Genomic DNA, 16,773 nt, shown 5'->3' with positions numbered 1-16,773 from the left:
AGCCCCACAGAGCCGGGACTAGAATCCAGGAATCTTAATGCCCAGTTATGTGCCTCGCCCACTGGAGGGATCTCCCTCTCCCTTTCCTAGAGTACTGCATATATCATCACACTTGTATTTCACGCTGCCTGTCATCTTGTCCTGGGTGCCTCTGCCCGGCAAATTGTAACTAACACTTGTTTGGCTGTGATGCCACCTACTGGTGAATGGGCGAAAAGCAGTGTTGTGGTTAAGGATTATTCCCTTAGAACGGGTGTTACATGTGACTCGAGGTATCTTTAGGTTGATTTTTATGGAAGTCGACATTGAGCCTCTGATTTAAGCAAGTTGATCTTGCGTGTCCCCACCATTGTGTCAGCGGAGCGCATCTTCACTTGCCAGGCTTGCATCGACACATGGAGCACTGCACTGTGGGTAGCTACCCCACAATGCACGGAGCCGAGTGAAACGTTGGGTTGGGCTTGCAATGCCTCATGGGACCAAAACGTTGGTGCGGGTGGTTATGGGAACATGGCATTAGCCTCCCATGATGCAAATACCTCCCTCACTCCCTCCCAGAAATCAACGGCAAAGAAACCAAGCCTTTTTCATGCCTTTTTTCCTAAGCCTGGGTTACCCGCATAGATGCCATAGCACGATAAGTATGGATCCCACTCAGCTGTACAATGTTGTGAGCATTACAAACACCTCGCACCTTATCCTGCAGTATTTATTCAGCCGAAGCAGGAGCCACCGCACGGAACAATGTGATGCCACGCAAGCAGCCCTGCTAGAAGCCATGGACCGGAGCAATTCGCAGAGGCTGGCGACGGTTGCTGCTTCTGGGCCCGAGGAACAAGCACTGACTGGCAGGACCACATTGTTTATGCAGCTATGGGATGACGAGCAGAGACTGTAGAACTTTCGAATGGAACTTTCACGGAGCTGTGGGAAGAGCTTTCCCCACCTGTGACGCGCAGCAGTACTAAAAGGAGAGCTGCTCTGACAGTCGAGAAGCAAGTGGCGATAGCGCTGTGGAAGCTTGCAATGCCAGACTGCCAGTGGGGCATCAATTTGGAGTGGGTAAATCTACCATGGGGTCTGCTGTGATCCAAGTTGCCAAGGCAATCAAAGACTTCTGCTAAGAAGGGCAGTGACTCTGGGCAATGTGCAGGACATAGTGGATGGTTTTGCTTTTCCCAGGATGGAGTTCCCTGACTGCGGTGGGGCTTTAGACGGAACACATATCCCTATCTTGGCACCAGACAACCTTGCCAAAGAGTACATAAACCAAAAGCGGTACTTCTCAATGGTGTTGCAGGTGCTGGTGGATTACAGGGGACGCTTCACCGACATCAGCATGGGATGGTTGGGAAGGGGCATGATGTGTGCATCTTTAGGAACTCTGGTCTGTTCAGAAAGTTGCAAGCAGAGATTTTCTTTCCACACTGCAAAATAACCATTGGTGATGTTGAAATGCCAATTGTGATCCTGGGAGACCCAGCCTACCCCTTGCTCCCATGGCTCATGAAGCCATACACAAGCAGCCTGGACAGCGGTAAGTACCAGTTCAACCATAGGCTGAGCAAGTGCAGAATTGTGGTGGAATGTGTCTTTGGATATTTAAAAGGCCGCTGGCGTTGTTTGCTTATTAGGTTAGACCTCAGTGAAAGCAATATTCCCATTGTTGTTGGTGCCTGCTATGTGCACCATAATATCTGTGAAACAAAGGGAGAAAAGTTTCCGGTGGGGTAGGGGGTTGAGGCAGATTGCTGAAACTAGTTTTCAAAGCCTCATGGAGATGCAGAACCCCTCAATGTGCTCTTATTGCCCTGGTGTCTGGCTGCTCAAAATTGGCTGCCAGGCAATGACCTACAGTAATGTTACACTTATGTGTGTTGTTCCTTACCAAGCTGTCCCCTTCATTGAATTTTCTCCCCTGTAAACTCCACCTCTCACTAACTACAGTGTGCTGAATGAATAAAGAGCTTTTTCTCCTCAATCCATTAAGTTTTATTATGCTCACAACACACAGAGACAACAAAGAAAAGTAAGATAACACTGGGAGTGGGGCGGGGGAAGAAACAAGGAAAGATTGTTTACAATTGCACTACAATAACAGGTGTGGGAATGGGCGCCTTCTGGTCCTTGTACCCGCCCCTGGAGTTGAGTGCAAGGGACACTGGACTTTCCCCCTCTCCCCCGCATCCTTGGACATTTGGGGGAGGAGGATGTAGAACTGGGCGATGATGGCAGCAGGTTCAGCGTAGGCTGCAGAGGGATTCTCGCATCCAGCTGCCTTTCTTGAGCCTCAGCATGTCTGTTTGCTCCCTCATAATCCACACCATCTCATCCTGCATGTCACACTCATGTTCCCTGCATGCTCTCCTGTCCTCACTATCCTTGTGCAGGCTGTTGGACAGTGCAATCCTCCATGTGCTGAGTTCCATCTTCTCACTCTCAGAGGCAAGTATTAACTCATTGAACATGTCCCCCCAAGTCTTCTTTATCTGCCTTCTAATCTGGGGAAGTCTCTGTCCTGGTGTGGAGGATGTTCTAATGGACAAGGTTTCAGCTGCAAAGAATACAAAACACAAGGGTAGCATTGACAGTGCATACATTGTTTTTGGTGCAAGATTAATTCTTTTTATAAAAGAAACACCCCCTCAATGCACTTCCCTGCAAGCCACAACATAATCACACCAGTGGCTACTGCAAGAGTTGTTTTGCTGCTCCAGCCATGGTGAGTAAGGCCACGAGGCATGGGCAAGAGGTCTTGTGCTGCAGCTTTTGTGAAGACATCCTTGGGGTCAGTGGTTCCAGGGGTGGCAGGTTTATAGAAATTTTGGTGGTGCCCAGAACCCACCCCCCAAAAAACTCCACCCCCCAACCTGCCTAAGGCTCTGGGTGGGAGTTTGGGTGGGGGGAGGAGGTCTGGGGTGCAGGCCCTGGGCTGAGGCAAGGGATTGGGTTGCAGGATGGGTCAGAGGTTGGGCTCTGGGAGGGAGTTTGGGTGCTGGGTGCGGGCTCTGAGCTGTAACAGGGGCTGGGGGTGCAGGAGTGGGTTGGGGGTGCAGGCTCTGGGCTGGAGGTAGGGGTGCAGGCTCTGGGAGGGAGTTTGGGTGTAGGTTCTGGGCTGGGGCAAGGGGTGGGAGTGTAGGAGGGGGTAGGGGGTGCAGGCTCTGGGAGGGAGTTTAGGTGCAGGAGGGGGTGTGTGGGAAGAGGGTTGGGGTGCAGGCTCTGGGACTGAGTTTGGGTGTAGGATCTGGGCTGGGGGAGGGGGTGCAGGTTCTGGGAAGGAGCTTGGGGAAGGGAGGGGGTGCAGGCTCTGGGAGGGGAGGGGGGTGCAGTGCTTACCTGGGACTCCTAGGTAGGGCAGGGCAGGCCAGGGGTCTCCACACGCTGCTGCCCCCAGGCACTGCCCCTGCAGTTTCCCATTGGCCGCAGGGGCACTTGGGGCGGCACACAGACCCACCCTGCCCAGGGGCTGCAGAGAGGGGCCGGCAGTCACGTGGAGTGAGCAGGCAGGAAACCGCTCAGCTCCGCTGCGCTGCCAGGGGTGAGTAGGGGCCCCAGGCTGTTTTAAATGGCCCTGGGGACGCGGGAGGGGGGCGCGCCCGGGGGTGGAAGGCGGGGCCAAGGGAGAGACCCGGCCTCAGACCTGGATACAGGCACCACGGGCCCATAGAACTCACCGCCCGTGAGTGGTTCCAGCCTCAGAAAAGCCCCCTTTCTCCTAGCAACCCAGATGGTGCTTGAGGATAGGCATCACTGTAAAGCCCCACAAATAGTTTGATTGTTACAAAAGCAGCACTGGGTTGGGAGGGAAGGGAGACAAACAGGAAGCGCCCTCTCCCCCGTTTTTAAATGCTGTCTGCAATACACGGTGATCCCTTCCAACCACAACCAGGGCACGCTTGGGAAACTGTGGTCATGTGACCCAGAATTCACCAAACAAGGGCAGATTACTTGTTGAATTGCTTGTGGTTTAAAGGCTAGCATTGAAAACTTCCCCCATTTCCCCTAGGTGACCCTATGCAATATTGCTCTCTTGAGGGTAACAGAGGCGGAAAGGGAGCAGACGCTGCAAGTGTCTGGGTACAGTCCCGACCCTTATGCCGTAATGCTATGTGCCGCAATGATGCCAGAACAGTTAATACTGGAGTGGCGCGGGAAAGACTCCGACCGTGGTGGACGGAATAAGGCAGCCCTTCCCAGAAACCTTCTGCAAGGGATTGCAGAGTGCCTCCAGGAGAGCTTCTGAGAGATCTCCATGGAGGATTCCCGGGCCATTCCCGTGCACATAAACAGTCTTTTTCGGAGAGCACCCTCTGCGTAGCTGGAGTAGCCACCGATACCCACTACACCTGCTTTTTTGTTCAGATTCAACATTAAAAATAATAGCATGTAACCCCTACAGTTTCATTGGAAAAGTGTGCTCACCAGAGGTGCCTTCCCCAGCATCATGCTCCGCCGCCAACTGGTCCTGTGAGGGGTTGGGCTCCAGGGTTAAAGAAGTTCTTGGCTGTCGGGGAGAATGGATCCTCTGCTTGCTTGCCTCACATTCTTCTCCTCCTCATCAACAATATCCTTCTCGTTGTTGCTCAAGATCGCCCGGGACTCCTGGGAGGTATCCAGGGAGCGTTTTGGGGTAGTGGTGGTGGTGGGGGGTTTGCCACTGAGAATCGCATGCATCTCCTCATAGAAGTGGCATGTCTGTGGCTCAGAACCATAACAACTTCACCTCCCTTTGTCTTCTGGTACGCTTGCCGAAGCTCCTTTCTTTCCATGCGGCACTGCTGCATGTCTCTGGTGTAGCCCATCACCCATTCCCTGTGCTATTTTGGCATAGTTGTCAGCATTTCTTTTGATGGATTGGAGCTCTGCCTGCACAGACTTTTCTCCCCACACAGCAATCAGACCCACTACCACCTCCTGTGTGCTCCATGCTGGCGCGCGTTAGCAGCCTTGAGTCTCCATGACCAGCTGTGCTGGTGAGCTCTCCATGCTGATCAAACAGGAAATGAAAATTCAAAAGTTCCCGGGGCTTCCTGTGTACCTGGCTGACGTGCAGTGGAATTGAAAGTGCTCTCCAGAGAGGTCACAGCAGAGCACTGTGGGACACCTCCTGGAGGCCAATTCATTCAAATTACACAACGCAGTGTTCACACTATCCCCATGTTGACCTGCAGATGTCGAATCAAGTGCGATGCCTCTCGCGGAGGTGGAGTACAGAAGTCGACTTTACAGGCCCTTTAGATCGGCGGAAGGGACTGACTCGGTAGTCTAGACACATACATTATTAACTCAACCTAACGTGGCTCATGTCGACCTAACTTAGTAGCGCAGATCAGGCCTCGGAGGCTCTTTTCTCAGACTATTATAGAACATGCTGCAAGGATCTGCATCACCAGTTATTACAGCTTCACAAGCTTGTGTTTCTAAAGCTCCGCAGCAATCAGCTCAGGTGAGGCCTAATATGAAGTCCTGACTGCTTCTAGCTATGAAAGCACTTCCCACAACAGTATGCTCATTGGCTGTCCTGGCCTAATTCCAGCTTGGGTAATTCTGCCTCCTTAAAGGTCCCTCTGCAGTTTCAGTTGGATACAATATTCTTCTAACTTCAGTCCTGCGGCCTTGCCATGTGCTGTTCAATAGCTGCTGCATTCTACCCCAGAGGTGGCTGCATTCAGTGTTCTTCAAACTTCCTTATGGAGAAGGAAGTGATCTCTCGTGCTTAGAGAGGACCACCACCCCTGTTGGAAATACTCCTGGTTGAACTCCTAGCAGATCCTGGCTTAATAGAAGCCTTACTCAGCTCCCCTGTATGGTGTAAAAGCCACATGTAAAATGACCCAGCAGCCCTTGTTCTGGCCAGTGAAAGCTTCTTCCCCTGTTCTTTTTGCAGGCATGAGCTCAGTACGAGAACCTCAGCTCCCCAGCACTCAGGAATTGGCAAACATGGCCTGGTTCTATGTCATGCATCCAGAGCATGACATGAAACAGATTCTGAAACTCAACCCCAGGACTAGAACCTTTGATCAGCAGCTGGCAGACAACAAAGACCTCTGACATTGTTCCCTCCTCCCTCATTCAGGTTTGCATAGAAGAAAATAGTGAATAGCCAGAAGAGAATGACCAGTGTTGCACTGTTCTGTATGTTCTGAACAGCTTTGAAAACAAAAAGGCTTTGTTTGCACACTGCCGAGAAACACCGAATCTACAACAGCATGGGCAAGGGTGGAGTTAGGGTTCATTGTTTGACTGGCCCAAAAGTCATAGATCAATTGATTGGTCAAATAATGTCAAAAATGGCTACTACTTTAAAGCCCTAATTTTTTAGAACAGTAACAAAACAAAAAAAGACTTTATGGTCACCCCAAGGCCTAATTAGAAAAACAAGTTACTGAACTGAGGTATTTTAACACAAAAAGTGCAACACAATGAAATGAAGTTCTAAAAAAAATGAAATAACAGCACCACGCTGGAATCACAGAGGTAGGCTGCCACCTACGTCAGCACATTCTTGCAGGAATATTTGATCGTGACCAAATAGAAGGGAGCCAATTGACATTTGACCCATCAGTGGACCAGCTCACCCAGCCTAGACTGAGTATCCCAATCTAAGTGTTACACAAAAGCAACAGCTCTTGCCATGATTGGATGCTCCTTGGAACATACGACTGCACCATCCTTTCCCCACCCTTTTAATGTAACTACAAGATTGGTGGAGAATTTAAACCAGTTGTGGTTAGAACATTAGAAAAGGCTTTTTATCCAGTGCTCTAAGGCTTTGTCCACACTGCCAGTTGAACGACAAAACTTTTGTCGTTCACAGGTGCTTTAAAAAGCCCCCTCGAACGACAAAAGTTTTGCCGCGGCAAGTGGCAGTGTAAACGGCTCGTTGTCGGCAGGAGCACTCTCCTGTTGACAACGCAAACCCCGCTCACAGGGGGTAGAAGTATTTAGTTGGCAAAAGTGCCAACAAACAGCGTTTACACTGCCCGACTTTTAGCGACACAGCCGTGTCGCTAAAAGCTGTGTAGTGTAGACAAGCCTAACTCCTGTTGCAGAGAGACATGGAATAATACAGCTGGGCCTTTCCACCTACCTGCTGCAGTCCCTGCGCCGGGACCCTGCAGAAGGAGGTAGAAAATCTGGCTCGGTCTCTTTTCCCAGTTCTGTAATAAGGCTCTCACAGAAGCTACCTCCCTGAGGGGCGCAGGAGAATGCGCTTGGCATGGTTCTGTAGGACAGATTTTACACTGATGTAATTAAACCCTCCATTTTTGTCAGCTGTGGCTGTGAGTGGCAGCCTGTTCAGCGTGCACAGTGCAAGGGACTTCCTACCCACAGCTCAGACAGTTATAACTACCCCTTTGGGTGCCCAGCCAGTGACTTGAGTGAAAGTGGGGAAATGAAGGGATTCCCAGAACTGCTATTTCATTGTCTCCAAGTTCCATGTGCCTGGTGGGCCCCGAGCCCTCCAATGGGGCCTGGCCAGAGAATTAGCACTGTCACAAGGGCAACTCTAGGTGCTCAAGCTAGTCATGGCAGAAGCAGATTAAGGGGCAGGTTCTTAAACAGCAAAATAGCACCGAGGTAACTACGTGCTGTGCACGAGAGCAATGTTCCCTCTAATTTTTGACAGGCCGTGTGCGCAAAAAATTTCTTCTGTGCAAATTTTTGTGCGCACGGTGTTTAGGATCTGTGTGCGCATGTGCACGCCACACACAACTTAGAGGGAACAGTGCATGTGAGGCTGGGTTTACAGGACTGCTGAGCCAGCACACACGTGAGGAGTGACAGACAACAGCACAAGGGAAGGGGTTACAGCACAGTAACCGACCTCCTCATGAGGCACCCGGGGAAATGGAAGCAGAGGTGCTCCAGGCCCCCCCACCAGGCTTGGAGCCTCACATGATCTTCTTTGACCTCAGAGGCATAGGTTAGCCTCTGAAGCCAGCGAGAAATTCTAGTGAGCTGAAGGGGGAGTGAGAGCGGCCAGTAAAGAGGAGCTATGCTACGGCTGTGTGTGAGAATCATCACCACATCAGCTATTCTCACTGCTGGCTTCCTTTCAAACAACTCCAGAGATGTTACTGGCAGCAGCCCATCCCCTGCCTCTGGCTGCCTAAAGCATTTCTGAAATGCCACGATCCACTAGGTTATGGAACGCATTACCTTTGCTGCAGCTGGGCAGACCTACCACCAAAGTAGGTAGACATTGTGCCATGGAGGACTGCCTGGCAGTAGCAGGTGTAGCAGATGGTACACTATCTCCTGGAAGTGCTCAGGGTAGACAATGCAGCCTAGAGAGACAGGCAACACCTGTTCCATTAATATAATGGTGCTTTGTGAGGCAAAGGTGGCATTCACAAGTGTGGTGGCCAGGTTCCCCGGCTCAGCCACACCCCCAGCCCCCTGCCATTGCTCCCAGCATTGGTGAGCTAATTCACGGCACTGTCACAGTCCTCTGTTTCTGCTGGCAGAGCAGATGCCAGGTTTTGCCCATCAGCTCATCATGACCATGGGTCATTCTGGAATTTCAGTGAAGGTGGGCTTCCCACAGTAACCACATCAGCTCAGCCCTCTCCCTTTGCAACAGCACCTGCCATAAATGCCACAGGCTTGGGCACTCTCCATGTCTGAAAACAGCAGACCTACAGGCCTTGCTAGACACACTTTTCAACACCAGCCTGAATTCTCAGCCACCTTTCAGAGAGCCGTGTCAACGCTTTGCTGGATTATTGCAGCCTTAGGCTTTGTCTACACTACCCAGTTTTGTTGCCAAAAACTATCTTTTGGCAACAAAACAGTGAGCAATGTGACTTTTGTTGGGAAAAACACCCGGTTTCAGCAACAAAAAACTTCCACCCCTCCGAGAGACTTTTATATTTCCCCCTCCCTTTATTGTCAACGAAGAGCCCGTGTAGACTGTGCTGTTTGTTTTGTTGACAGAACTGGCTTCCGCCAGTATCCCACAATGCTCTGCTCAGTGTTTTGATCTCTGCTGCCCTGCAGGCATGCGCCCCTCCTCTTTCAAAGCTGCGGGAAGTGTCTGACAGTTAACTGTGCTGCTCCATTTGGGGAGCAAAGAGCAAATCATTGAAATGCTCCTGCACTAGGAACACAGCAGCAGGGAGACTGCTGTCCCGGGGGGGGGGGGAAGGAGGGGAGGGGGAGAGAGGAGAGACTGCTTTGACATTCCTCTGCATGGAGAGCTCACAGAGCTACTCATGATGCTGCTCCCCGCAGCTGAGGAGGCTGGGGGATAACTCAGCGGGAACCCTCCCAAGATACACAACAATCAGCTCCGCCTTCCCATAGCACTGCACTAGGAGATACATACCCACAGTGCATTGCTCACACTGTCGATGATGGTGCCCACAACGTGGACATGATCTGCTGACAGAGAGAGCAAGTGTGAACACCCTTTGGCGATTTTTGTTTTGTTTTGTCAACTTTTTGGACAAGACTTGGTAGCGTTGGCAAAGCCTTATTCTGACTCAGGCTCCTAGGCTCAGCAAAGCTACAAATGGGACTGAATGGGAGACTAAGCTGAAGCACCTCTCCCTTGAGCAGTAAATGAATGACCTGTAAAGCGGCAGAATAAGGTGCTAAGTACTTTAGGCATTGTTTCTACACCACTTAGCAGTAAGACAGTAGGGTCAGAGTAAAGAAAGAGGCTCGGACTTCTTTCTGAAACACTTTTCCAACCCCCTCCTCTGAGCAACAAGTACCTTTCCCCTCCCCCAGCATCTGGACTAAAAATAAAACGCTTCAGAGCCTGCAGTCCAAAGTACCCTTTCAGGTGGTTTACAAGGAGGGGAAAGCAACACAACAGGTTTTAAATATCTTTATGAGTAGATCATCTTATATACATCAATACAGAATCACTTTACAGACAGTATAATCAGGAGGCAACAGGTGCTTTATTTTAGCAACTTGGGATGTACTAAGACAAATCCTGTTTAACTGGTCAATTGCTAGCACGTGGGCTTGTTGGTAGTTGTAAAGTATTTAACTAAAAGGCAGGCTGCAGTAACCATGAAAATACTCTTCACTAGTGCTTAATTCCAGCAGTAGAGTGTAAACTAATTCGTTTGTATTTTTACACCTATATAAAATAAAACAATGATTCTTAGAGGCTGATCATTTACATTTGCTTGTATCACCACCAACATAAGAAAGCCCTTTTCTCTGAAGACTAACAGGGCTCAGTTGTAATGTAACAATTGACAGCCCCAGCGCTTTTCATAAGAGCTGGTGAGAGATCTGTACTGGTTTAGAAACAGCAATGTTTTGCCTTGTTTTGCTACCTGTAGTTAACCTCAGAGGAAGGGAAGAGTTGATGCAAAATGCAGATTCTAATCAATATTGTCTGTAGGAGATGCTAACCAGACAAGGAAAGCCATGCCCAACCTCACACCTTGTGGGGGGCCATATGCAATTATGCTCCTTCACTGTTATTCAATCTCAGCAGAAGTGAGATATCCCTCTTTAAGAAAATGTACTACATAAGTCTAGAGCCAAGGCCTCTTCACATCAGATTTTACCGTCCAAGACAGGATTATGGCCTTTGACAAACCAAGCCTTCTAGGAAAGGATGCACCAAGCAGATCTAGCACTGAAGAAAGGTGACTGAGTGGATGGGCTTGTCAAGACATTTGCATGCTGAGTGGGACACCAGCTAGCTGAAAGCTCAGTACAGCAAACTGTTTCATTTTCCACTGGAAACAAAATATTAATTTTACCATTAAAATTTCCATCACATTTGGCTCTAAATTATAATGCAAGTTTTAATTCTGTAAATAGGGCCAGAAGGATCCAAATGAGCTCCCAGCACTAGAAAACCTAGAACCTTTACAGATGACTTTGTTACCATTTCCTAAGGCGATTAATTCCTCATGATCTGGTGATTGTTGGTGCCTCTGTGGTTCATGGCGTTGCTGGCTGGCAGTAAGTTTGCTGCTAAGTGACATCCTTTCATTTCCAAGGCTCACAGCCAGAAGACAGAATGACTCCCCCCCCGGATGGAGGAATGATCTACTGCTGCTTCCCACTGTCTAGTTTCCAGTAGAACGTTTCCCTGGAGTTAAAGATGGGGAAAATATTTAGCATTTAATGAACTACTCATGTCCAAGCCTAAGAATGTCACACAGCGCTCAAAGGTTGTTGGCAAATGCCACAGTAACAACGAGCAGTTCCCCCTTTAGCTGAGAGCACACTTCATTAGTCCCTGGGAACTGACATGGAAGAAATCGTAACTCAGTAACAAAAGGGAGACAAACTCTGGGCCTCAGAGGCTGGGAATCCTCAGCCTACACTGCAGGGTTCTGGAGTCCAAGTATTCTTACCATGTGCACTGCTCTGTTACATTCACAAACAAGGTGTTTAAAGTGTGCTTTCTATTCAGAGTTGACTAAAAATGGCATTGGGGTCCCGTGACTATTGCACATCATGGATTTCTGTATCTAATTTGCTCTGTTTATAAATGAAGAAATTTCCCTTGCACCAACTGCCAGGCCTGCAAACTCAGCCTGGGACTGAGTCAAACTAGGTTCCGGGTTCCGTCCTTGCACTCCTCACCAATATTAAAGGCTCGACAGGCCCAACTGTGCCCCCCAGTGACATCTGTGCAATCCCCTTGCCTTCAACAGGCTTGCCAAGCTGTCAGCAACAAACATGGCAAGCTGCATTCTGTTCTTCCTTGTGTATCAGCAGCAGAATGGTTTGCATCTTCTAGCTACGCTGACTAGCAGGATTAAAAGCCCTAAACTTGTTTCAGTGACCGTGAGCAGATCTTTCTCAGAATACACCCAGGGAGCAGATCTGGGGACTAAGGCGGGGCTATTTTCACTTTTCAGAGTAGAGCCATGCGTTAAACAGAGCTATACTGCATATCTGTTTAGTTAGAAGCTACAATGAAATTTAACCCTACACTGCTGGGTTCTGCTATTGTTTAGAGATAAAATAAAATGACCAGGTTTTAATACTGATGGCTGGAAGGCCTGAGGCTAAGTAAAAAGCAATGCAATTTCTTTGCTTCCTCTCCAATCTACCTCCCAAGAAGAGATGCATGTTCTGCTTAACATGAGGAAAGAACAATCAGTAAAGTACAAGAGGTTTCCTACCTCAGGTGGAATATCAGGAGCTAAACATTTTCTTAAGTTTGGTAAGGAATCCCTCCTTGTTCTCCCCCGCCTCAGCCTCAGGCCTATCCTCGCCTGCTTCAGAGCTATCCGTGGCCCTGCCACCTAGACATAAACAGCAGAGCTGCTATCAGGGTACGCTTCAACCTGTGCCAATCACCACACATCTTGGAACAGCATTCAGAAGTCTAGGTAAGATTATGGAACTATTTTAGACAGTGAATTTGGGCTTGTGAATTGAAACACAATATGCCTGGCTTTAGCCAGTGCTCATGTGTGCAGATGCTGTGTAAACATCCCTGCACAGATCTGCTACTGCACATGAGCCACCTGCTGTTCCTTCTTTGCATCTCTTGGCAGTGGCTTGAGAGAATGCAATGAGACCAGGCACTATAATTTGCACTTATGATCAAAGTGAAAAATCTGGGCCTCAGAGGTGAAAGATAAATGCATTAACCTAGAGTACCACTCATTATCCTCTTCCCCCCACCCCCACTTTCCAGCCACTGACATTCAAACACTCCAGATTTAAGAAGAGTTTATTATATGCCAACCAAGTTTCAAATGTGAACAGATATTAGTAGATAAGAGGCACAAAATCATTAGTTAGTTGAACTTTTAGTAACAGGCAACATGCTGTGTGTGAGCACCAGGGTGTAGCATGAACGATCCTTTCAGAGAGCAAGTAAGCCACATGCAACACAGACTATCAGAGCTCTGATTAATTTATGGTTAGCTTCTCCTCCATGCCACTAGTACAGCCTCCTGGGTCCAGCAAGCTAAGTATATATTCTCTTTACACTGCTCTTCCTAGACTTGTGCACGTCAACTCCCTGCATATAAGTTACAGATTGATACAATTACTCTAGGATACAAAGTCTGTCATTGCATTTAAAACTGAACTGAAGACATGTATTTGCTGCAGCTTTCTGGTGTCCCTAATACTGATAATCTGAGTTGTTTTTGAAACACCACAACTTGCTTGTGAAGGATACTCTTTAAGAGAGTGGTGTCTCCTCTTCCACCTATCTATTGCATCCTTCACCTCTGTTGTGTACCCCTCTTTTTATAGCTTTTGATAGCTGGGACCCCCTTCAGGAAAACAAGGCAAAAACCTATCAATTGTCATGCTTTACATCTTCTGCACCCCTCATTTTGGTGTAGATCCTTGTAATAAGATCCTTCCTCTTCTTTCTCAAATGGTTTGATGAGCAGCAAAACAATTAGCAATGTTACATTCAAAGTATTGTCGCTGGTATCTGGGCGAGCAGCCACTGAAATAAATGGGAAAGTTCCCCCTCAGGGCTATCCTTTCAGGATCTCAGTAACTTAGGCAGATGTTGCTACATTGGTGTCACTCATGTCACATTTTGAAGGTTTCCCACAAAGAGAGCTAGAGACTTTTAAATGAAACTGAGGCTGGAAAAGTATTCATTTGTATTACCATAGCACTTTGGAGCCCTATCCATGGACCTAAACCCCACTATGCTGGGTGCTGCACAAACAGAACAAAAGGATGATCCCTGCCTGTCAACTGGTCCCACTTGGAGCCCTCCCAAGGAGTTACCTCACACTTGGGGAAATACTGGAGTACCCTATGCCATGCCTACCAAAGAACACTTCCCATTAGTAACTAATCGCATGCAGTATACCATCACCAAACAGCCCAGGTAGAGAAGGACAAAACCATTACATAGCCTCCCTCAGCTGCACACCCACTCAGCATAGGTGCTTTTTTCAGGCAGGCCATGCACTGTTTAGCCACTTGATTTGTTATTTATTATATGTATTGCAGTAGCATCTAGACGCCAGGGCCGCCTTGTGCTAGTTCTGAACAGACACATTAGAGACGGTCCCTGCTCATGAGAGCTGTTATGTCTCAATTTACCTGACTCATGTATACTAATGGACCAATAAAAACAGGCACTGGAGTGTCTTCCTGCTCTAATGTCTCCTGTCTGTCTCCCCTACTCTTTGGTTGACATGCAAAAGGAGGTAATTTCATATGCAACATCACTGAAAAAATGCAAGATTTCAAGTGCTTAGTTTTTGAATGCAAGGCCCTGTGACAGACAGGCCAATTTACTGCTATATTCTCAGGAGACCTTATTGAATTAAGTAGCTTTGGGATCCACTGTATTAAATGAATGGTTTGTGTATTATCGGGGATTGTGACTGTATATAACCTCAGGGAAAGGGGGGGGGATTCAAGTTCCACACCACCCCGCCTTCAGAAGGTTTGCCCTGAGGAGACTATCGTTGTCCGCTGGTTACCTGTTCCCAGAGTCACAAGATCAAAGGCCTGGGCTGTAAAAAGGTAAAACGGAACTATTCCTGCAGGTGCTTTTCTGAGCTGAGGCCTTATGAACTGTAACCACACAAAAACCTGTGTGGGGTTTGATGGAGACTCCTTACTCAAGCCCTAGGCTGGAGTTGGGGGTGGTCTCTGGTAAGCTTTTCCACATGTGTGTAGGTTCTTTTATTGTTTTAATATGTTTTCACCTTAATGTGCTTGCTTAGAAAACACTGTGTGGTAACGTGTGACTGGTGGCAATCACACTGTTCAAAGCTTTCGGAGAGAAATCAAAGCGCAGACACTGGCCTGGACAGGCAGGCTGCTTACTGGGAGTATCAGTGTAGGCAGGGACCTGTGCAGCCTGGAAAAACCCAGTTGGGAGCGAGTGAGGGGTGTGATGGCTGGGGACCCAGCGGCCTGAGTGTGGGTGCCCTTGATGGACCATACAGCAGGAATACAAGTGCAGTTGCCCTGAAGCGTGACAGATGCTACCATAAATGAAGAACGATTACCCATGTATCAGAGACAAGGCTCATTTTTCCAATGGATTCTTGTATCGTACAGTAAATAAGGGGAGGGAAAGTTCAGCTAGAGAAAGTGGAGGTAAAGTCAGCTGCTGGACCTATCCTTCGGAAAGCCACCACATGCATTTGGAGGGAACCAACTCACTAGACCTGCAATCTCTTCTCCATCAGTGTGCAGATCAAGAGGAGAGATATCCATATCTTAAGCAGTGAGGATAAAAACCACACCACGTAGGGAACTTACTGACTTGTGTGAAGTCACTGGGCCTGTCTTTATTTTAAGATATGCTTTGTTTGCTACATTCTGAGGCACCCAAAAGGGCTGTGAACATGAGGTGCCAGATAAAGATTGCTACCAAAAGCCAACTCTCTGCAGTGCTGCTGATAAAAACATGATCTATGGGAAAGAAAGAGCTGAGTATTGGTAGTCTTCTCTGTTGCAGTTGGAGTGATCCACCCTGCCACTTCATCAGAGGGCCTAAAACGATGGAAAGCTGTACGAAATTGGGAACTTTGATTTGGCTGATGCAGAACCACATCCGGAAAAAATAGGTTTGTGCCGTTTTTGATTCCTTACGAAGTATAAGGAAGACCTGAAAAGTGTTTTCTATGTTAGAAACTGAGATGTGGACCCTCTTTTTATGGCTGACCATGAGGAGCATTACAAGTACCAAGGGAGGCAAACCTGAACAATGGAGGTTGGAAGGAATTTTTTGTGACACTGTTTAAAAATCGAGAGTTTCATTTGTTAATATGCATTAACTCAAATGTCTGCATAACAGGTAAGAAAAATGTCTTGGTAAAAGATTTCCCACCACCACCCTTACATTGGATGACTAAAGGCTTCTCTGCATGGAAAAGTTTTATCACTATAAGGTGAAGTGTGAATTTAAACAGATAGTTATATGTGGGTTTTTTTTCCAATTTATCTTAAATCCCTTCCAAAGCAACGTAAGAAAACCAAAAAAGGCACTCTTATATTTGAATAAGTGTCCACACCAGGAGTTACACCAATATAACTGGGTTTAACTATACTGCTAGAATTATATCAGTATAACTGGTAAAACTTTCCCCACATACACAAGCCTGATAAAGTTTCCACCCCAGTTCTCTGGCCCTTTGAGAACAGCCTCCAGCAAAAACAAAGGAAACAAATCTGGCTATTTCTGCTATTTCTATAATAAAAAATGAGTAGAAAAAAAATCATGGAATCCTTTTCAGGCCTTCTTTACATGTAATAAATTGGCCAACAAAGAAAGAGCACCTTTCTTTGCAGTCCACCTTTCAAGTCTACTCCAGAAGTCAGAGTCAGACTGATGCAATGGTAGTGAAACACGACCCTGCGGTGGAATTCCCCTCAGATGCACTGTACTCAACACTATCCACTTCCTGTGAGTAAGAACACCCTTTTGGGGTACTGTGTTTATAAACTCTGCTAGGAAGGCTAGACCACAAGGTGGATAAAAATCATGATTTAAAAAAAATTTAATAGATTTTCTGATTTAAATTCAGATTTATAGTGCTAGTTCTTTACTTCCATACCATTTTACTCTTAAATTGCTAAAGTGGGTGTTCTGTACTGGTTTCCCTAGTTTCTTAATTGTAACATATCAGGTTTTACAGATTTTTTTTTCTCCTAAGAAGTCTCACTTCAAATGCTCATCCATGCTTGAAAAGGCAAGCCAAGGGCCTCATTTAACATGCTTATTGTGAGAACACCACAAACAAACAAAATGGATAAACCAGTAACCCTCTTCCAATATACCGAACTTCCTCAAGTCAAGTGGAAATGCTTCACCAGCCTATCCTTCTTCAAGGT

The 16,773-nt window shown here is 47.6% G+C and overlaps 1 protein-coding gene across 4 annotated transcripts in view; it reads right to left on the bottom strand.

Annotated features, from left to right (window-relative positions):
• Window positions 1-2,145: 2,145 nt before the first annotated feature.
• DNAJA3 (DnaJ heat shock protein family (Hsp40) member A3) overlaps window positions 2,146-16,773 on the bottom strand; it is a 32,388-nt gene continuing 17,760 nt past the window's right edge. The window contains exons 11-13 of one of the 4 annotated variants that reach the window (XR_013347264.1): window positions 12,117-12,239; window positions 10,865-11,071; window positions 2,146-2,554 (exon numbers count right to left, since the gene is read on the bottom strand). Coding sequence is in view for 2 of the 4 variants with exons in the window: in XM_077827724.1 (XP_077683850.1) it covers window positions 12,130-12,239 (110 nt within the window). In the remaining 2 variants the exon portion in view is untranslated. Of the gene's footprint in view, window positions 2,555-9,822; window positions 11,072-12,116; window positions 12,240-16,773 lie in introns of those variants that run through there. The other 3 variants (XR_013347263.1, XM_077827724.1, XM_077827725.1) reach the window with 3 other exon arrangements.

This window comes from Eretmochelys imbricata, chromosome 10, assembly GCF_965152235.1.
Source record: "Eretmochelys imbricata isolate rEreImb1 chromosome 10, rEreImb1.hap1, whole genome shotgun sequence".
In the NCBI taxonomy this organism is placed as follows: domain Eukaryota; kingdom Metazoa; phylum Chordata; order Testudines; family Cheloniidae; genus Eretmochelys; species Eretmochelys imbricata.
This window is presented reverse-complemented; position numbering and strand designations above follow the sequence as displayed.